General features: G+C 42.5%; 1 protein-coding gene across 1 annotated transcript in view; it reads right to left on the bottom strand.

The window, feature by feature from the left end:
• The window catches only part of nucks1a (nuclear casein kinase and cyclin-dependent kinase substrate 1a), a 46,928-nt gene extending 26,101 nt beyond the window's left edge, over positions 1-20,827 (bottom strand). The window contains exon 1 of the mRNA XM_061728205.1: positions 20,549-20,827. Within this exon, the coding sequence (XP_061584189.1) occupies positions 20,549-20,565 (17 nt within the window). The 5' untranslated portion in view covers positions 20,566-20,827. The remainder of the gene's footprint in view (positions 1-20,548) is intronic.
• Between the last annotated feature and the right edge of the window lie 2,349 nt (positions 20,828-23,176).

The following is a 23,176-nucleotide window of genomic DNA, read 5'->3' as shown; positions in this document are numbered from 1 at the left end:
ATTATTAGTATTACTCTTTATTAATTTTTATTACTTATTTATTATTACTTGTTTACCCCCTTCCCTGTATGTGTCTGTGTGCTACGTGAGTTTCCCCATTGAGGGAGTAATAAAGGACTATTTTATCTTATCTTATTATTATTGCTTATTATCAAAAATGGATAGTTTGTCCAGACTAATTTATCCGGCATTCTCCTTACCCATCTCAACAAGAATGACGAAACAATAAATCCAGTTAATTTTAAGTTCATATGGAGAAATAGATGTCAATATATAAGAAAGATTAACATGGTAAAAAACTATGATGATGTTGAATGTGATTGATTTCAATATTATGAATGGTGTCTTGAAACTGAAATGGTTAAAATCTTTCCTTACAAATAGACATTCCATCTGGTTTATTGTTCCTAATATGATTTTCCAAAAAATGGGTGGAATAGACTACAATACTATTATTTTGTTGAAGACAAGTTCTTCATTCACAAATGTAGATTTTTTTAAGACCAAACCATGTTTGACCCATTGGAGAAATGAGCTAAAGCTCTTGAGTAAGTCCTTGAGTCTTGTTAAAGAAAAGAAAGCCCTTAAACTGTTTTCTTTACTTGAAAGATATGATTTAATATAAGATGGCCCTTGTGAGTTATTTTTTATTTTATGTTGTACAATAATTAAATTCTCAGTGTATATTTTGTAATACTGATGTTGCTCAACCCAAGGCAAAAGTTTGTAATTCTGATATGACTTTTATGTGCTTTGTTTGTATCTATCTTTCAATTAAAAAAAACAAAAACATTCTGGTGTAAAATTAAAGTGAAGTTAAAGTGAGTTAACAAGGGGGAAGTTAACCTGCATGGAGAACTTTCTCCAGCTGAGAGCAGCAGTGCCAGCTGGGATCAGACCGGGAACAGCGATACTAGCGGCCAGAGCGAGAACTGCAGGTCGCGTACGCGTTCAGTGTCTTTTTGGGGAACGTGCACGTCGACGCGCCGATTTGGACGCAGGATACGCAGGATACGTGTGACGTGACGTCACACGTGTCCTGCGTCGCGCGTACGCGTTCTGAACGGCGAGTATATACAGCCTTTAAGTGGTTGTTTGAAGCCTTAAAACCGCTGAGTCATTCCAGCAGAGTGACGGACAATAGTCCACAGGCAGTCACCAGTGTTCAAGTTGCAGGTCCTATGAATCACAGATGTGGCCGATTTACCTAATTAATGTGTTAAACTCCACCCTTTTCTGCTCCTCTTCCTTCCAGTTTAGGTTTTATGATATTTTAAATCAGCTTTCAGTAATCTGCAGCATAACATTAGGAGCTAAATTGACTAAGAAGACAAGACAACCTTTCTATTCTGCACATTACTACATAACTTAATGGTGTTTACTGACAATATCCAACAAAATAAAAACAACGGTGTATGTTTAATACTGTACCATTTGTCATGTAAAATGTAACGACGCATTAAGTTTGACCTTCACAGGAACTCAACCAAACTTCTTAGAGGTAATTAATAACTTTACCAGATAACATATCATGCATGTAAGCCTCACTAGTACATAAACTTTATTAAAAGGAACCCTGGCTATTAAGACATGTAGGTCTTAAAAGATAAATGTTGGTATCAATTATAACAATGTGATATAAAAAACCTTGTTGATGTCTTCGTTTTTATAAAATTTGAAAATATAATTTAACATGTAGGTCGCCATTGTTGTTTACATTCTGGGTAGTGACGTCAGACGGTGGCCACTGCTGGCCCCCGTACACTGTTTTGACACCCAGAAACAGATGAAAACACACCTAAACAGGTGACGGCACACCAGAAACACAGATCAAAACACAGCTAAACATTAAGGTGACGGCGCACCTACAAAAAAGTAAAAAAAAAAAAAAAAGTACCGCACCATAAAGCATGAACTATAAAAACACCATAAAACTCAGACAGACTAACAGACCACACGTTTCAACTAGCAGATAACCGATGCTACAATAAAAACCCCAGCCAGATCTGGCGTCATTAAATTAAATAAAGATGTTCTTGCCTATTTGACGCGAAGTCTGCGTCTCCCGTTTCGTCAAAGTCCCGGGCCAGTCCCCTCAGCCTCTGGTCTGTCATCAAACGATGTACACAGCTACGGGGTCTACGCCGTAGCCTACGGCGTAGGCGGCGTAGGCTACGGCGTCTACGCCGTGGGCTCCTGCGTAGTCGGCGTAGCCGTAGCTCTATGAGCCCGCAGTGCTCCGCCATCCGCTCTCGCCGCCGCCGGGATGGAGACGCCGGTGGGAGGATGCACGTTTGCACGTTCGCCCCCCTAAAACCGGCCTCGGGGCTGGGTCAACCGTTTGATGACAGACCAAACATTGTTATAATTGATACCAACATTTATCTTTTAAGACCTACATGTCTTAATAGCCAGGGTTCCTTTTAACAATAGTCTCAGAATAACTCAAGCCTTTAGTTTCATGTGCTTATGAACTTCAAGTTCTTTTCAATTCAATTTAAACTCAAAAGCTTCTTCACCTTCCTCCAATATTTTTATTTAACATCAACACTATTATCAGTCCTTCCTTTTATCATTTTCGGCCACTTGCTAAATTTGAACATTCTGCTAGAGTTTTGGCTGAATTCTTCAACAGATCTCCATCTCTCTAATACAGAGTACTTTCTTCAGCCATTTTCCTCTCTCCAAATTATCCTCTCTTCTAACGCTGGGCGATAATAGTTTATTAGATCTCGATCTCGATTCAGACACTAATGTGATCTCATTTTTAATAAGATCGAATCACAGCGATTCTGTCACGTCACGGTGCATTATTTATTTATGTTCCTTCCTTCTGAATCATCCCAGGCAAAAACTAAAAGTTGTGTGGTTGTGTTCTGTGTCCGTCTCCTCTTCTTGTCATGATCATGTGCAAACACCCCGTTGCTATGGCAACACGCACTCATTTACTGCATGTGTGTGTGGTAGAGCCCTGCGCGGGACTGTTTTTTTCATCCCGCTCCCGCTGCATTGCTGACCATTACCGCCCGCACCATGTGTGTTCCACTCCCGCCCGCTCCCGCAGTGTTTTCATCCGCTCCCGGTGCATTTCTGACCATTACTGCCCGCACCCGCAACGTGTGTGTTCTGCTCCCGCAGTGTTTACATCCGCTCCCGCAAAACTCGCCTTTTGCGCACGCATCAATTATGTGATTGTGGTTACAGCAACGAGAGTAGGTTGTGAGTGGCTCAAATAAGACTAATAAATAACATAAAATAAACAATGTTAATGAATGAAACGAATTACTGTAATTTAACAAATTAATCGCTTGGCCATTACATTGCTGTGGAGGAAGAGAATGCTGCTGACCGACTGCGGTCCCAATCCCGTGCGTCTCTCTTCCAACATGCGCCCACAGACACTAAATGCAGTTTCTCCAAATATCTGACTGGCCTTGCTTTGTCTTTGCTTTGTAAAGACCTTATTTTAGGTTCTTTTTCACGTCATTTATTTCCATCTGGTTGCTAGACTACATCCCGATCCCACAGGGGTTTTTTTGTCCGCCCGCTCCTGCCCGCAGCAAAATTCAAACCGCCCGATCCCGCGAGATTTGCGTTGGGTCCCGCGACAAGTTAAGACAAGTTTACATTTTGATATAGCAAAGCTGCAACAGTGCAACTTATGTTCAGCAGCACTGACACTGAGGCAGCATTACAGTAAGCTTTTGTTACTTACCGGTATTCATTTTCACTTACCAAAGAGACTTGAGTAGTTGGTCAAGTAGTGAGTGAGAGCACTTTAATTTGATGTTTGATTTTATGTATTATATACTATGTGAGCAGCACTGACTGAGTAATGTGACTGTTTAATGAAGCCACAGTAGTTGGCTTGCAGTTTGTTGTTGTTCATTTATGTTTCTTCCACTGTTGTTGCCTGCTACCTTGCAAGTAGTTGAATGAAAAAATTAATTTTTCATGGAAAAATGAAAATCGTTTGAGAATTGTATCGTAGATCTAGATTCTTGTGGAGAAAAATCGAGATTCTCATTTTGAGCAGAAAATCGTTTGAGAATCGTAGATTAGATTCTTGTGGAGAAAAATCGAGATTCTCATTTTGGCCAGAATCGCCCAGCACTACTCTCTTCAGCCCATCTTCTTTTCAACTGATCTTTGTTCCATGCGGTTTTTCTTCTTCTCCTCATCATTTTCTCATTTTCAGCTATTATTCTGCTCTTCCGCTGATTTCCTCTTTTGATGTCAACTTTTTGTCTTCAGCTCATCTTCTTGGTTTTAGCTGATGTTACTCTCTTGACATCATCGTTTCAACTTGTCTTGATGTCAACTTGTTGTGTTTAGCTTATCTTCCTCCCTGAAGCCCATCTTCTTCCCTTTTAAGTAGCTCCAGTCTTCAACTCTTTTCTCTTCTTCCATCATCCTAAGTTTTCAAATGCCTGACATTTCTATTCTCGCCTCATTTCTTTTTAATTTGCACTAGGGCTGTGCGATTAATCGATTTTAAATCAAAATCGGATTTATTAGTCAAGACGATGTTAAAAAAAGGAAAATCGATTTTCCGATTTTCCTCTCGCTTGCTTCCGGGCTGTGCGCCTCTCGGCTACCGTAGTCGTCCTCCCCCCTCGAGAAGTTGCGAGCACGCTGGAGCTCTCCCCGCCCCTTTGTAAGCATGTCGGCATTTGCAAAAGAAAGCGAAAATGTTGTTGATAAAAAGGGCAAGAAAAGAAAGTCAATAGTGTGGAATTGGTTCGGCTTCGCAGCTTCAGACGAAGAGCAAACCACACCCCGCTGCAAAGTCTGCCTGAAGGCGGTATCTGCTAAAGACAGACGTGTTTTTCCAATGGAGTGAGGCATCTCACTTCAATACAATCCCTGCTGAGAGTCGCGCATGCACGATAGCGTCTCAGCAGCTGTGGGTAATAAAACTTCAAAAGTTTGGGAGCATTTTAGCCTCAATACGGCAAATAAAAAGATGACTTGCAAGGTTTGCAAAGCCGACGTTGCTTTTCACGGGAGCACGTCAGTAATGCATTTGAAGAGAAAGCACTCCGGAGTGTTGAATGAAACGGACTCGCCTTGGTAAGATATTAAGCCTATTTTCATTTGTTTCATTCATTAACTTTACTTATTTCATGTTATTTATTAGTATTATGTGAGCCACTCACAGCCTACTCTCGTTGCTATAACCTCAATCACATAATTGATGCTGCACGAAAGGCGAAAAAGCTTGTGTGATGATGACAATGATGGATTTGCATCTAACTTTCAGTCAGGTGCCTATGAACTGTCAATTATCCATCAAACACCACAATGATCATGTTAAAATTAAATTAGATAGATTTGTCTGGACATTTCTCTTGCGGGACGGGAGAAGACACTAAATCAATGCATCTCTATTATTGTGCGCCGTGCGGGCATGAATTCCTAGAGTTTTGTGGATGCGGGCGGGAGCAGGATGAAGAAAACAGTCCCGCTATAGCAGGATGAAGAAAACAGTCATGCTATATCAGGGCTTTAGTGCCCATCTTTCTTGTGTGTTTATCATCATTTGCCACATAATTAAAGCAACCTCATACTACATTTTTAAAATAATTACTAATTATCCAATTAGTCGACCAATCGTTTAAATAGTCGCTGACTAGTCGACTATTAAAATAGTCGTTAGTTGCAACCCCAAAGCACATAGATTTTATAAAGGTTTTAGTGTGGATAGTACCAGACAGACTCTCTATTTGGGCACTTGGATACTGTGCCAAATGTGTTTTTTACCCTTTTTGAAGGGAATATGGCTATAAAATATTTTGATGATTCTATGGTACATGATTAGTAAATGTAAAATCTCAATCCAAAAATCTCTGCGCTCTGTGTGGGTCTCTCTATGGGTGTCGCTCTATGCGCTGTGCAACTGTGCGGCACGGAGCCAAGATGGCTGCAGCACTCCAGTGTTTACGCTCAACGGCAGAGGCCTGATGGATGAAGTCTCTTTCAAGTGTAATATCTCGTTTGAAAGCTCGCGACATGTAGAATGTCACAACTTTATATAAATTTCCAAAACCCATGAGGAGTCAACAAAATGGCCGCCACCGGCAGGATAAAAAAGACAAAAAGACGGAGGGTGAAGCAGTTTCCCTACTATGAAGGATTAAATCGCGAATTCTGGTAAACGAAAGGTGTGGCTAGACTGAAAATGACCACGCAGCGGTAAGGAAATAAAATATACTGCTTTCGGTCGGAATAGTGTTGGGGTTTGCTGATGTAGGGTGTAATGAACTGATGTGCTGGGTGTTAAACGTGAATTTTGGATTTCAGTTTGTTTGGAGATTGGCATGAAGTGGTAAAAGATTATGTTCGGTATCATCTGAAAGTGTAGGTTTTGTAGTTTCATATGATACCCACTACGTTGGGGTGGAGAAAATTGATCTTGCGTTCTGTTGCGTTTTGTTGTGGGTGTTGCTCGTGTAGGGGGCGCCATCTTTGTTGCATATGTATTTTTAAGTTGTTATAAATACTTTGTTGAGAAAATGTAGTTTTCACATATTGACTTTAGGGCTTCTTGTTTGAGAAACAGTTGAAAGAAAATACCCTGACAGCACTTGAGTAACTTTTTCCATATGTGAACTGGTGCATCCAGCTGCTGGACCCGGTACCGGGTCCATCAGGGGGAACGGGTTAATGGCTTTCAGCCACTTTTGATCTGATTGATGAAATTTGATTATTCTGCTGCAGTTTCAATCCCTTCCCCTGCAATCCCTTCCTTGTCTTGCTCCATTTAATTCATCGTCTCCTTCCCTTTATTCTCTCCTTTTCTTCCTCTTAATATTTTTGGGCGATATACAGGCTGAACGATTAATCGCATTTGCGATAATGTCACAATATCATAAAATTTGATTTTGAAATTGCAACGAGTGATTACAGGGTTGTCATATGACGCGAGCACTTGACTGAATCATGCTGCACTTTACTCTTCTGGCTAGACTGTTTTAGGCCCCGTTTACACGGGGAAAAACTGAGTCGTTTTCATGCGTTTTGGCCGTTCGTTTACACGAAAACGGAGCTCAAAGCCCCCAAAAACGATCATTTCTGAAAACTCTGGCGTGTGGAGATTTTCAAAAACTCAGTTTTCACGTTTGCGTCTAAACAGAGAAAACGGAGGAAAACGGAGATTTACGTCACATTATGCGACAGAAACGTCACCAGCAGCGTCATGAGTGCGACCTGTGTTTACAATTTGTTTGGCCACCGTCAATATTTTCTTTTATTTTACCTGTTTCTCTCTCAGACTCTCGTTCCGTCTTGGAAGTAAAGCCCTGAATTATGGTCCTGCGTTAAATCGACGCAGAGCCTACGACATAGGGTACGCGGCAATGCGCGCCGTACGGTGTGCGTCGCCGCGTACCCTACGCCGTAAGCTCTGCGTTGGTGTAACGCGGAACCCTAAATCAGCCTTAACTGGAAGTTACACGTGTCATTTGTTGATGTTTTTTCCAGGATTCTGATTGGCTGGCATGACGTTAACAGCGTTTTCATGCGAGTCCGTGTAAACGAGGATATTTTTTTTTTTTTTTTTTTTTTTTTTTTTTTTTTTTTTTTTTTTTTACCTTGTCTGCACACATATTATTGATTGATACCATGACGGTAGAAACCAAAAGTGTATATATGTGCATTATTACTATATGTAATATATACATATATATACGCACACATATGCGTACACATACATAAATATACACATACAAACCCAGTGTTTTTTTTTTTTTGTTTTTTTTTGTTTTTTTTTTGTTTTTTGGGGGGGGGAGGGGGTGGGGGGGGGGGGTGACGACATCCACTGCCAATCCAGGAAGCAGGAACACACGGAGACACACGTCAAGCACTGGAAATCTGCAACAAAAAACCACAAACAAAGCACGAAACCGGCACGGAGCCAACCAAAACACGAACAGCAATCGACCTAAATCTTGAGATCTGATCGCAGTCTGAGCTAAGCTATCGCTACCGCTAACTAAGCCCAAAAACTAGAGAGCCAGCATGCAGGTGAACAAGCCAGTGTGTATGTCTATGTGTGTGTGTGTGTATGTATATGATCATGCGTGTGTGTGTGTGTGTGTGTGTGTGCATGTGACTAAATGACTAAATGTGTGTATGTGTGTATGTGTGTGTGTGTGTGTGTGTGTGTGTGTGTGTGTGTGTGTGTGTGTGTGTGTGTAATAAACCAAACAAAGCTCCACCTGAAGTGTATCTATAGTGGGGGAGGGGGGGGAGCGACCCCGCCACCCGCGAGACCAGAGGCCGACAAGGAAGAGCCCGGAACCCAGGCCACCGGCAAACCCCACAGAGGGGAGAAGCAGGAGGGAGGCAACCCACCGCCTGCGAGGCCCCCCCCCCGCCCGGCGGCGGCCGAGGGGGCCCGCGGGCGGGGCCCCCACGGCGCGGAAAGAAGCAGCCAGGGATCCCGCGGCGGCGGACCGCGACCCAGGCAATCCCCGGCCACCCGGTCCGGGCCGGACACGCGGCCAGGAGGCCCTCACCCTTCAGGCCAACGACCCCCACCCGGCAGGGGGCCAGCCTGCCCGGAGAGACAGAGCCGCCCCGGCCGCCGACGCGGGCAGGCGCACCCGTCCCCCACGAAAGTGGCCCTCCAAGACCAGAGGGGCGCCCCGCCGTAGAGGCAGCGGGGGGGACCGGAGACGGGCCCGGAGAGAGGGAACCCCCCAACAAGGCGACACCCGCGCAGGCCCGACAACGGAGGGCCCCAGACCCAGGCATCCCATTCATTCATCCATTCACCTATCCGATACCTATACTAATAATAATATAATATACTATACATAATAATAATAATAATAATACTAATAATAATAATACTAATAATAATAACCATCTTTGTATAATATAATATTGATAAATTATTAAGTTTTTGATGTCCTGCCAATGGAGGCTCAAATCCTCCATGGCAGGATCCTTCCATACCGCATTCTCACCGACACAGACATACAATCACGCACCGTTTCCCCCTCCCCGGGGGGGTCCAGCACCGCCAGAAGGCACCCCAGTCTGCACGGCGGGCCCCGCCAGGCCCGGGTAACCCGACCCACCCGTCCGAGGCCCAGGCCGGTGAGGGAACGCGGGTGATGTGGGACCCCCTCCCGCCCCTTGTGTTGAGTGCATGTGATTAATGCCATAAAAACAGGGAGGAGGGAGGGCCAAGTATCGATTGACACCGACCCCCCCCCCTCCCGAACTACGTGTCCTTGTCAAGTGTATTTATAAAGTGTTGAATGTGCAGTGTCTAGTTTGCTGTTAAAACCGTGAGGCGGGGAGTGCCGGGCCACGCGGGACAGTGCCCCCCACGACCCGGACCCCCCGCCTTTCGCCTATGTGCGTATGAATCGTGTAGGGGGGGCAAGAGGGGGAGCGGAGGCCGAAGCCAGGAGGCAGGACCAGCAAAGCTGGCCCTGATAAGACACCCGCGTCCCCCCACCGGCCATCCAGTAGACGGGGGCCGGCCCCCCGAGCCGGGCCAGGGCCCCACCGTACCTCCACGGGCGCCCCCGGAGCCGCCGGAGCCCCCCAGACGGAGGGGGAAACGGTCCAACATCCTCCCATTCATACTGACAACATAAGACATAGATACCTGGGAATGGCGCCACCCCGCCGCCGCGTCGAGGATATTTTTGAAAACGGAGAGGGGAAAATATCCGTTTTTGTAAATACCCGGCTACGTGTAAACGTGGCCTTATAGTCTATGGGCTAGATGGACCAGTTGAAATTCAGTCTAGAAGAGAAACAGCACATTCCATACTGTGGGATTATTTGGGTTTTTACAAAAAGATGCAACGCAGCGTCAGGTGTTCAGAGCCGTGCTAATGTCTAGGGGTGTGCAAACAAGGGTACCTCACGATTCGATTATTGGAGCTTCAATTCTTCGATTATAACGATTGTCGATTCGATTATTGGTGCCACGATTCCTCGATTATTGTGATTTTTAATGCTTTTTTCCATACAAGATTGATTTTGTCTTCATCTGTGGCTACATTTGTAAATAAATAGCCAATCAATTAACTCAGTTCCTCTAACAACACTCATTAAGTAAATAAGGTTTTTTGAACATTTGACATGTATTTTTCAAAGACACAAAATAATTTATTTTATGACTATGTAAACATTTGCTCTTTGACTTACTTAACTTTGACCAGGGAAAGCTGCACTTGCATGAGAGCGCCCTCTATTGGCGGAAAACACTGAAAACGGTCAAGCCCTGGATTTAATGAGTTCATTAATTCAAGTAAACAAGATATGTACTTCCATCAAATGTATTTAGTGTAAACATATCTGCCATATTTCAGGTGAACAATAAGAAATGTGCCTTCTTGAAAATGAAATGATTCAGCAGTTTATTCAGTCTGGAATCTGGATAGGATAATTAATTTTTTTTTTTTTTTTTTTTTAATTAATCGATTCCAAATAGTCACGTGACGCATCGCGATGCATCGACACATCGATGAATTGCACCCACCTCTACTAATGTCGCCACTTCACGGAGTAAAACTACAAACTTGTGCCAGCTTGTTAAAAACAAACAAACATCAGAGCCATGTACGACAGATGTGTGGCAAAAATGTCGAGGGTTAGTGTGCCAGACAAGCCAAACACAGGGATCTTTGCCCGAAATGTTTGAAAGTGTCGTTCCTTATCAGAGCAGTTTAAGACGGCACGTTAAAAATCACACTGACAACAACCTTAGCTAAAGATGTGTTACCAGCGCGGTCACCAAGTCTAGGTACACGTCATTGATAAACGATACACGGGCTGCACTGCACAAACTGCTAATTGTGACTGCCCATTATAGCGATTGCAATTTAAGGTGTCGCGCAGGTCATGGGAAGGATTTGTTGATCACGTAACCCGAGTAAGAGTCAACAGGGGATTTTTTTTTTTTTCTCCTGCATAAAATAAGAAAATAGCTGATGAGAGTAACATCAGCATGGCCTATCTTTGCAAGATGAGTAACTGGGGAGACAAGCAGATTCGCAAGCGATTCAGCCTCAAAGCCGAGGATGCCCTAAACCAGTGATTCTTAACCATAGGGCCGCGGCCCACACTTGGGCCGCGAGCGCCATCTAGTGGGCCGCGAAAAAAAATCAGTTTTGTACATGTGGGCCGCGGGGGCCGCGGGACTGCATAGCAACTCCCAACCAAATGAGGAGAAGAAGACCCTCAGCTAGCTCTAGGTGTAATAGTAAGAGAAATGGTGTGTATTTATAGAGAAAATCCTTCATTTTGCACAGAGTAGGTTTAGATCCGCCAGGATCGGGGATCGATTACTTGGGTCTGCGCCCAGAGCGAGCGAGCGCGGCGTGCTCATTTATCCTGACTCGTCCGCGCAGCCGGGGAGGTCGGTGCCGCTCGGGCGGTGGGCTCCATCGTTACTGCTGAAGGATTGTACATGTAGATGTGTCGTCTGGACTGGACTGTTGTTCGGGCTCGCAAAAGCATCGGAAAGTGACTCTGCTGCAGCGGCCAGAGAGCTGCGGGTTCTGCCCGGCTCAGCTGATCAGGCTCGGATGAAATCCGACACGCGCAGTCCTGACAACTTATTAATGTAAATAAAACTTAGTAAGTTACTTAGTAAGTAATTAGCTTGACTCTTACAGAGATGAGAAGCCTAACAGGTGGAAAGGGAAGTTCAACCCAGAATGGACAGATTCATCCTGGTTCAGTCTTCACACTGGGACAAAACCAGTGTCTCATACGTTCAGAGACCGTGGCGTTCAAAGTGCGAAAGTAAAACGCCACTGAAACAAAACACAAAGTTTTTCATCAAACATATTCACTCAAGTCTGAACTGAAGTCACAGAAAATAAGCTGACCATCTTAAACATGTTTGGGTCCACATACAGCTGTGAAGCAGCTTTCTCCACAATTAACATAATTAACTAAATATCGTTCCAGGTTCATCAATGAGCACCTTCTCATGTGCATGAGAACCTGACACCATCCAGCCCAGATTTAAAGTCCTGGCAGGAGAAATTAGAGCTCAGTTCTCTCACTGAACGACAGAAAGTGAGGGCATAAGATTAAGGGGAAGAAAGAAAAACTGCAAAACTTTTAAATTGTTAAGATGTGTTTATATTAATTTATTATAAAAATGTGTTGAGACAATTAACAAAGAAAAGGGGAAATTCAAACTGCTGGTAAAGAAATAAAATAAGATAGCATTTGAAAAATAAAATAAAATCTTATTTATTTTATTTTTAAGAGAAAAAAATGTGTAATTGAAGTTACACATGTTAATGGGCAAATATGTACTTTTTTAATATAACAGTCAGATGCAGATGTTGATACAACTATGAGGCTACTTGAATATATATATATTTATTATGATGTTCTGGACCTTCGCTGCTATACAGTGTTAATATTTAATGGGCCTCGGGCCACTCTGTACTGAAAAAATTGGGCCCCAAGGTCAGAAAGGTTAAGAACCCCTGCCCTAAACTACCATAAAAAATTGTCATTTTTGATAATACATCATTCTACACGCCTTCCCTCCCCTAAACTCACATTCAGTGGCAAATAACACTCCCTGCATTTATAATTAACAAAAGCACGTTAAACACCTGTTCATCAGCCAGTGATAACAGCGGGATCTAATCTAAAACGCATATTCTTATCTCACAGGGCACACTCAAACTTCTTGAAATAAAGAAAATCAAAAAACGGAGCTCTCTCTCATTGGCACAAAGTCATCATTATTCAAAGCTGCCAACCTCTCCCTTACCATTGACAGCTCCTCACTATCACACTGTCATTCCATTCCAATATCAACATCACCCAGTCTGCTTACTTTCACCTTTGTCACATAAGCCGACTCGGCACCTCCCTCACCGTCCACACTGCCGCCACCGTCTTAGCATCTCCCACATTGATTACTTCATCTCTCTCCTCTTTGTCTCCCCCACAAAAGTCCCTCCACAAGCTCCAACTGACTGTTGCTGCACTTCACTGCATCACCAGTGAGTGTCGCCAACGGACAAAACCTCAGAAAAGTGCGTACGCCAGCTAGGGATGCAAATTATCGATTATTTCATTAATTGACAGTTGATAACCTTATCGATCGATCATCGATTAGTTGATAAGCGGCGTTTTTCCCCCATCTGAGATACAAACATAATTTTTTTTGCTTATATAAAATACAAAGGACATTTTAATGTATTCCTTAATCAAATATTCATTTGATACAAAAGTAACAAAGACATTTTTGTACCACAAGGAATATAATATAAAGTGCACTTCAAGGCTATTAGTAGTAGCAGCAGCCATAATAGTGTCATTTGTGTCAAGCAAATTTTAAGTTCTAGTTACGTTTTAAGTTAGAGTTTTGGCAGTGTTCAAAATAAAATTATGAGACCTGCTGTATTGGAGCACATTTTTTTTTAGTTAAAACTGTGGCAGGAACAGATGTTTAGAGAAACCTATGTATGTACCGGGTGAAGGCTGATTTATGGTTCCGCGTTACAACAACGCAGAGCCTACGCCGTAGGCTACGGCGGTGGCTCTGCGTCGATTTAAGGCAGAACCATAATTCAGGCTTTAGGGGAGCATATCGGAGAACAACCAGAAGAATATAGAGTGGATTAAAAATAAAAGTTAAGCACTGAGCTACATGTGTCTCCCGTCTGGGCCATTGCAGACTCATTGCCTGAGCATGTTACTAAAACCAAACATATCCGCCGTCTCTTTCTTCTAACTTTATGTGCGCGGCGCAGCGCGTTGTGTCGCATTAAATGTGGTCCGGGCGTAATACCAGCTTGTGAAATTAAACGAAAAAAATAAATAAATAAATAGATTAATTGTAATCGTTAATTTTAATCGGGTAATTTCATAACGGCAATTAATCGAAAATCGATTAATTGTTAACATCCCTAATGCCAGCCTTGGGGCCAGTCCCAATCCCCCCCTAGCCCTACTTTTCAGTCCTACCCCTACATTTTGCGCGTTCCCGTGAGGGTAGTGGTGTCCCAATTCCTCTTTGCATCTAGGGGTAGTGGACATAACGAGGGACTAGGGGTGGGCGATATGACCTAAAATTAATATCACGGTATTTTTCATCTTTTGAACGGTGACGGTATAATATCACGGTATTTTTTGGTAGCCTACGTTTTGGGAGGAGTAGCCTGTCCTGTCCCTTTATGTGAATAAGGTTAATATTTTTATAATATAATAAGTAAATGGTAGTATCCTTATCAAAAAGAGACATGGGAGAGTATTATGCATTCTCAACATATTTATTTGGCAAAAAACCTAAAGATCATATATATATATATATATATATATATATATATATATATATATATATATTATATTATATTATATTTATTTTTATTATATTATATTTTGTAAACCTGTCTTAAAATGTAATACTGGACCTCGGTTGGGCTGGTTGGACAGCGGGTGGTGGAAAATTTCCCTTAATTTTAAATCCAAAACTTGACAGGTTTATGCCATGAGTATTCATATACAGTAATCCCTTGTTTTTCGAGAGGGCTACGTTCCAAAAAGAACCCGTGATAAGTGATATTCACATAGTAGCAACCCTTTTTTTTTTACAATTATTATACAAAGCTTCAAATTGCGGAGTTCAACACCGCCTCGCACTATTTCACTGCTCTTCTGAGCCGCTTCATCCCGACTCGCGCTGTAGCGTCTTTTTCTTCTAAAGCCCACGGTACAGGTGTGTTTTATCGAGAGAAGAACATGGTTATGGGTATTTTTTTGTCACTCTTTTTTTCTTCTGGGCAAAAAGATTATTTTAAACCGACATTCATTAATTTTTTCTCCATCTATAAATCGGTGACTGGTATTCCAGCAGGTTGAAACAGCGCTCTGCGCTCCGCTGCTGTCAAAGACCCGCCCCGCTCTACTTCTGATTGGCTAGTGTTAGTTTGGTTGAGCGCCAGAGCTGCTTTCCTCTCATTCCATTGGTAGACGAACTCGGTTGACTCAAACTTTTTTTTCTCTCTCAAACCTTTTTTTTTTTTTTTTTTTTTTTTTTAAAGCAGTCAAACTCGCACGCCGAGAAAAAAAACTCCGTACGCCGGAGATCCGGCACGGTGCCGGAATACTTTAAGCCCTGCATTTCTTACTACTCTTGTCGTAAGGTGTAGCAGCAGTAAACGATGTCTGCAGTGAAAGCTGTAGTCTTGGGACCGCTGCTCCGCTGGTGCTGAGCGGAGCAGCGGTCCCAGCCGGACCAGCTGCTGGTCCCACTTGCGCTCGTTTTGGCCCGGGTTGCCTCTTCATATTCACGGGCGTGCGTGTTTTTTAAGTGATGAAACAGGTCGCTTGTGTTTCAACCTCTTGCTGTCACAACACGGCAGCAAACCTTGCATATCACCGACGTTTTTAATGCCTTATTTAGGCTTATTATTTTATAATTGATTTATTACGGTATTGACGGTATTGAAAAATCCATGTCGTGGCGCAGTGTCATACCGGTGATGACTATGACACCGGTGTACCGCCCACCCCTACGAGGGACACTGTTGAGGGACATTAAAGTACACTGGAACTCAGCAGAAGTTGTCCCCGTTTATATCCTACTCACGACCCCAAAAAGGTTTAATTTAATAAGGTAAGGCTTCACTCTACACCAGACTTAAAAGTTCAGAGCTCAAAACCCCCCAAGAGTCCCGTGATCGGGACCGCAAAACGGGACTAGTTTCTTCTGAGTGGAGTAAGATTTTGGTCCGCGCGGTCGCGGCCGCATGCGCGTTACTAGTCAACACAATAGATTAATATTAATAACCCAAATCGCAATACACTTTGTCACCTCCACGACACGTTTCATGACGTTTTTGTATCGCAAAATTTCGTGGCACGATATATTGTACACCCCTACAAATAACACACCTTGCGTTTACATTGCCAATGCACATTTAACAGCTTTCATCATCCAGCGATATTAGCGGGATCCAATCTAAAAACACCTATTGACTCTCTTCCCATCAAATCCAGACTCAAGACTGTTTAATATTGCCTAGTAGGGCTGGGCGATATGGCAAAAAAAGTGATCACGATTTTTTTTCCCATATTGAATGATCTCGATTTTTAATCACGATTTTTTAAATCAGAAGATCCCCCCTCCCTTCTGGAATAAAATAGAAAGAAACCAGAGATTAGTTGTTTTTTTTATTAACAAATAAAGCAAATAGCATGTTTTAACAAGAGCCATATAGAAAATGGCACAACAAACAGGTAGTTTTAAGCAGTTTAAAAAAATTTCATGATCATTTAAAATGTAAACCAACCAAAAAAGTGCAAGTGAGTGAACTGTAAAACCTGCAGAACTGTGAACAAAAACGGTGCACAGAATATCAAGCCACTAATATTGTTCACTCAAAATCTTAACAAGAATATTTGTCTTATTTCTAGTTAAAATGTCTTATTTTAGTAAAGAAAAATCTCATTAGACTTAAAACAAGACTCATCACTGGAAAAAACAACAATTTTCACTTGTTTCAAGTAAATTTTCCCTTAAAATAAGTAGAAAAATCTGCCAGTGGAACAAGATTTTTTTGCTTGTAATAAGAAGATAAATCTTGTTCCACTGGCAGATTTGTCTACTTATTTCAAGTGAAAATTTACTTGAAACAGATGAAAATTGTCAAATAAGTTATTTTTCTGGTGATGACTCTAAATGTTGAAATAGCAGTAAAACCACATTCATTTTTATTTCGGGGAGGGGGGGGGGGGTTTGATTTTGATGGACAGCTTTTAGCAGGCTTCAGAGCTTCTGGTGTCCGGGATCCCCCTCAGCTCCTTGTATTCCCCTCCTTGAATCCTTCTCCTCCTCTCCACTTTTAAAGAAAGATTAAAATATCTTCTTCTTCTTCGCGTTCTTTGTATTGCTTTCTGGCACACTCTCGACTCCCGGGACCTCCGTAAACTGATTTATGGTTCCGCGGTACACCAACGCAGACCTTACGCCGTAGGGTACACGGCGACGCGCACGTACGTTGCGCGTCGCCGCGTACCGTACGGCGTAGGCTCTGCGTCGATTTAGCGCGGAACCATAAATCAGGCTTTACGAGTGAACGTCTCACGAGGGGCAGTCGCGTTGCGACGCCACTATCGCAAGGAGAGAACAGAGTACTGTGAGCTCACGAGAAGTCCCGGTACGCCGTAAAAAGTCCCGGTACGCCAGAGGCTAAAAGAAAATGTGCTCCTATGGTCATGCAACTTGCCGCGGCATGTCATGCGCATGATCAATTAATGCAGACAGCGCGGTGCCAGGAAAGCGGGTTGTGATTGGTTGTCGTGCACTTTGCTGCAGCATGTTTTGCACGTGATCGAGAAAGTATACCCACAGCTGATCACCGTGATCGAACTTAATTTGATCGCGATCACAAATCGAGATCGTTTAATCGCCCAGCCCTATTGCCTAGTCCCTGTTAATCCAACTACACTGTACTTATTTATTCTATATGCTGATTTTTTCCACTGTTGTTTAAAAGGGTCCTTGGGTTCCATGATAAATACATAAAATGTATTATCATTATTATTGAACAAAATATTTAATATTGAGACCAATGTAAACGCAGTGAAACTGAACCATATACACAAATCGAATAATGACAGAAATTGAAAGTGCCCCAGAGTCGATTTAATCCTAGTTTGAGCAGTTTAAATATTGTGGGGGTTCTTTTTTAACTGGACTTGGTCTACGACATTGTTGCTTTAATATGAGGTGGATCGGTTATGTGGTGATTCAGAAGCTCATATCCACATTGTGTCCATTAGTTGTGTTGTGATTCAGAACCTAACTTCAGTGACCACAGAGATTGGTCCTGCTCCATTTCAAAGTGGGACAGCTAAACTCAGCAAAAGGCTCAAAGAAGGTTAAGTCATTTATTTCAGGGTCTCATCAATTACCAATCTCTTACTCCCAATCTGTGCGACTCACGCAAAGGGGGAAAAAAAAGAAAAAAAAGGCCGAAATCATCATCACGCTCTAGTTCTAATCAGAGCTCTGATCGGCTACTGTGTGAAAATAACCATCACTGCTGTAATCGGGCATATTTCTGGCAACACGTCAAACTTCAAAACCGACGTACTACCGTACCGTGATTTTTGTGTACCGTTTAGGGCTGCAACGATTCGTCGACGTTGTCGACAAAAATCGATAATCAAAATTGTCGACAATGAATTCCATTGTCGACAATTGTCGCCAGACGTGTTTTTCCAATGGAGTGAGGCGTCTCACTTCAATACAATCTCTGCCGAGTCGCGCATGCAAAACTGCGTCTCAGTGTAGCTGCGGGTAATAAAACTTCAAAAGTTTGGGAGTTTGGGAGCATTTTAGCCTCGATACGGTGAATAAAAAGATTACTTGCAAGGTTTGCAAAGCCGACGTTGCTTTTCACCGGAGCACGTCGTTAATGCGTTTGAAGAGAAAGCACGTCGGAGTGTTGAACGAAACGGACTCGCCTTGGTAAGATATTAAGCGTATTTTGGCTTTAACGTTATGCCTGACAAAGTATTAAATTAAGTCAGATATTTGGAGAAACTGCGTTTAGTGTCTGTGGCGCATTTTGGAAGAGAGGCACGGGACTGCAGTCGGTCAGAAACATTCTCTCCCTCCACGTAATGGCCAAGCGATTCATTTGTTAAATTAATTCGTTTCATTCTAAACTTTGTTTATTTTATGTTATTTATTAGTATTATTTGAGCCACTCATAGCTACTCTCGTTATAACCTCAATCACATAATTGATGCAGCGTGAAAGGCGAAAAAAGGCTTGTGCGCTGATGACAATTGATGGATTTGCGTCTAACTTTCAGTCAGACGCACTCAGGCGCTTATGAACTGTCAATTATTCATCAAGCTCCACAATGATCATGTTAACATTAAATCAGATAGATTTGTCTGGACTTTTCTCTTGCGGGACGGGAGAAGACACTAAATCAATGCATCTTTATTGTGCGCCGTGCGGGCATGAATTCATGAGTTTTGCGGGAGGGGCGGGAGTGTAACACACACGTTGCGGGCGGTAATGGTCAGAAATGCAGCGGGAGCAGGATGAAGAAAACAGCCCCGCTATAGCAGGACTCTAGTACGGAGCCCCTCTGGTGACATTTGAAAAAAATTAAATAATGCGTGGCCACGCATTAATAACTCATGGCCACGAGATAATGAATGCGTGACCACGAGATATTAACTTGTGGCCACGAGTTATTAATGCGTGGCCACGCATTGATTATCTCGTGGCCACGCATTATTTTATTTGTTTCAAATATCACCACAGGGGCTCCGTACTCTAGAACCCATCTTTCTTGTGTTTATAATCATTTGCCACATAATTAATGCAACCTCATACTAAATTAATTTTTTTTTTTACTAATTATAGGATTAGTCGACTAATCGTTTCAATAGTCGGTGACTAGTCGACTATTAAAATAGTCGTTAGTTGCAGCCCTAGTACCATTACACCCTTAGTGTGTTATGACATCGCGATATTTTTGCAATTGCAATTAATCATTCAACCCTACTAATTTATGCAGAATTTATTCCCAAACATAATTCACAGTTGCTCAATATCTTAATTTGTACAAAAACTCTGTGCACATCCTGTTATTCATTTGTAGTTAAAAAAGAAAAACAAGAAAACTTTTCCATTTAAGACTGCAGAAAAATAGGAATATTTGATTAGTCTTCTTGGTATAAAGATTGTCATTAAAAAAATAGGAAGCTTCTTAATTTGGATTAAAAGAGTTTAGGCAGCTAATGCATTAATCACCACAGTTGGGGGGGGTTATCTTTTTGTAGTTCTCCGCCTTCTTGTGACATCACTTGTAAGGGCCGAATTCATTTCCAGCCAGGGTTGAGCACATACCCACGTACCCCACTTGTTAATCTCCACAACAGTGACATTCTGGGTGACCATTACTAGATTTTATTTTATTTTTTACACTGTTCTTAAACCATGGAAATGCAGTAAATGTAAAACAATGGCTCTTTCATCACCGAAACACGTACAGGCCCAGTCTGCGCGGTACCAAGATCGAATTCTGACGGCAGTCACAATCTTTTTATTAATTTATTTATTCATGTTTTCTTGCAGGGGTTCGTTAGCAGGATTTTGGAACCTCCCCTGGACGAATAGTGGATGAATGGGAAGCCATATTCTCATACTGGGGGGTGGGGGGTGGGGACGTTATCTGCTCTGATTTTAGTAAGCTGAACAACGTAACTTCTTGATTTCGCCGACTACATTTTCGCTCAGGCGTATAAAGTAGCCAACAAAGCATCTGATATGAGTTTAGCAGCATGGCGGTGCAGACACGGCCAGTCCACACCGAGGATCCATGTTAGACACAGCCTGCACGCGCCAACACACTCGCATTCATTCCCATTCTCTTTTCATCAAATAAACTCATTCGAGACTTGTATAAAACGCAAAATTAACGAGATCGTGCATGCTATCGGTGATGTAAACTAGTACACCCCCCACCCTCGTTTTGATTAACTTCGGAGCAGAAAACATATTGAGCACACCTACCTTACTGGTCTTGACATTTTACAGGGATTCTTTAGAGGTCTGGGACGTAAGAAAATGGGGAGAAGGAGAAAGAACAGAGGGAGATAAGAAACAGATTCCCGCTCTGCACAACACCAAGGCGAGCGAGGCTGACCCAGAACCCCACTGTTCGAGTTAGCGCGTATAAATAAGAGCACGGCAACAGCTTGTCCTCCAAAGTCAAATATTCTTAATTTTCACCCTCAGCTATTCAAAATGGTGAATAAAACAAACTGAAACTGCAGCTTGTGTGCAACCAAACCCCCCGGCCTTGTGGGGAGGGTCCTGGCCGGCAGGCCCCGCCCCCGCGGGCCCTGACAGGGCCAGCGCGGGCCAAGGCGCTGCCATTGGCCGGTTCGAACCATGAATTCTCTTTTCATTGGACAGATAAGCTGGTCGTTAGAGCATTTTACACGTATTTCTCCACCTTCGTTTGCATGTTCGGTTGAAACGGCACTGTCAAGAAAACAAAAAGAGGCCATCAGGTTGGATGCAAACATTACATACATACAATTCCCAGTAGACGAAAAAGCATCGTTACAATAATAGGGAACAATATGCATGAATGCCATGTGTATATAATGGAAGAATGCAATATATTTCCCTATTTACATGAGCTACTACTGCTACTACTACTACTACTACTACTACTGCTCTTTCTGCAGGCAGACTGCTGCAGCATGGGCTGCTGGTAGCAGATGCATCTGCATTACCGCTTCGAGGCATTTATTAGTGACAATCCATGCATTTGTTATTGTGGTAAAAAAATGTAATGCATTTAAGCATACTGTTTCAATCTCCACATACTAACAAGAACCTAAGAATAATTCAAATGTGATGTTTTTAAATCTAATTATATATATATATATATATATATATATATATATATATATATATATATATATAATTATATGGATGAAATGTTTCAGATTTACATTTCATGCAAATATACTATGTAATTTGTCTTCTCCAGTTTTCACTTAAGATTTCCATCCATGAGACTTTTATTTACTCTTCTCTACACAAGGGAAGATGGTGACACATGTACACACAACATGGTGTACACAGCTCAGCATTTTACCTAGTGGTGCTCTTTAATTAGTTTTATGTATAGTTGTGTATGCATAGGAATATTTAACATACATGTGATACAAACAAATTATCATTGCTTCAATGTCCAGAAACTATTCTCAACTAGGAAAGCACAAAAAACACAAAATCCTAAAGTTCACCAGGCTACTGAGGTCTCCACAGGTATATTTCCAGCCCAAAAAAAGATGCAGCTATCAAGCCAGTATACAAGCTCAGCAAGGCAGAAACTCACTTAATTCTCCAGTGCTTAGACTCTTCATCATACGATTACTCTACAACAAGACCAAGGAGCTGGAGCTTAGCCTACTACATCCCCTCAGAAGAATATCCCATTTGGACTATATTCTGTGTGGATGTGACTGTGCCAACCTTAAAAATGTCACTGAAGGAGGAGGCATTTACTAATGGACTGCATTATTATTGTATTGTTTTTCAACATCCATCCATCCATCCATCCATCCATCCATTGTCCACCGCATTATCCGAGTCCGGGTCGCGGGGGCAGCAGTCGGAGCAGGGATCCCCAGACTTCCCTCTCCCCGGACACTTCCTCCAGCTCTTCCGGGGGGACTCCAAGGCGTTCCCAGGCCAGCCGAGTGACGTAGTCACTCCAGCGTGTCCTGGGTCTTCCTCGGGGCCTCCTCCTGGTGGGACATGCCCGGAACACCTCACGAGGGAGGCGTCCAGGGGGCATACTATACAGGTGCCCGAGCCACCTCAGCTGGCTCCTCTCGATGTGGAGGAGAAGCGGCTCTACTCCGAGCTCCTCTCGGGTGACAGAGCTCCTCACCCTATCTCTAAGGGAGCGCCCCGCCACCCTGCGGAGGAAACTCATTTCGGCCGCTTGTATCCGGGATCCCGTTCTTTCGGTCAACATTTATATATAATTCAAAGAAATGTTGGTGATTGAGTGAGTAACAATGCTGAAGACAGTGACATAGAGAAGGAGCAGGAAGACATTAATCAGCTTTATTTCATCCTGAGCACAAAAATAACTTGCTTCATCCAAAACTATCCGTGGTATTCCTAAAGATAACCCTGCAAAGGTCTTTAAGACTAGAAGATCTTAAGTCTAGTTTGTCAGTCACAGAGCCCAAAAAGAGAACATTTATATTTTGTGTCTTCATGTGTTCTGGCAATCTGTAATGACACAAATCTTACTTCCTTGAAGACACTCAGGTTGGAAGCTTTGAAGACCACTCTCAGCAGAGGAATGTCACAAAAATAGATATAACATATACAAAATACAATACCACATCATTTTATTTTCAGTTCAGGTTGAAATTCCTTTTGCATCCCTGAATTGCTCTTTTAAGAAGAGGACATAAACATTTCATGTAGAACATGTAACAAGAAATGACAATCACCACTTACTACTCCAATTTTGCAAGCCCACTATGAGTGTAATGTCATTTCCAATCCTGTTACACTTTTATTGACGCTTACTTCTTCGTAAGGTGAACAGATCTTTTGAAAGTGTTTTATTTTGTCATATGGATACAATCATTAAATAGAACC

The sequence above is a fragment of the Cololabis saira genome, chromosome 8 (genome assembly GCF_033807715.1).
Source record: "Cololabis saira isolate AMF1-May2022 chromosome 8, fColSai1.1, whole genome shotgun sequence".
NCBI lineage: Eukaryota > Metazoa > Chordata > Actinopteri > Beloniformes > Belonidae > Cololabis > Cololabis saira.
The sequence above is the reverse complement of the archived record's forward strand: the minus strand, read 5'-3'. Positions and strand labels throughout refer to the sequence as shown.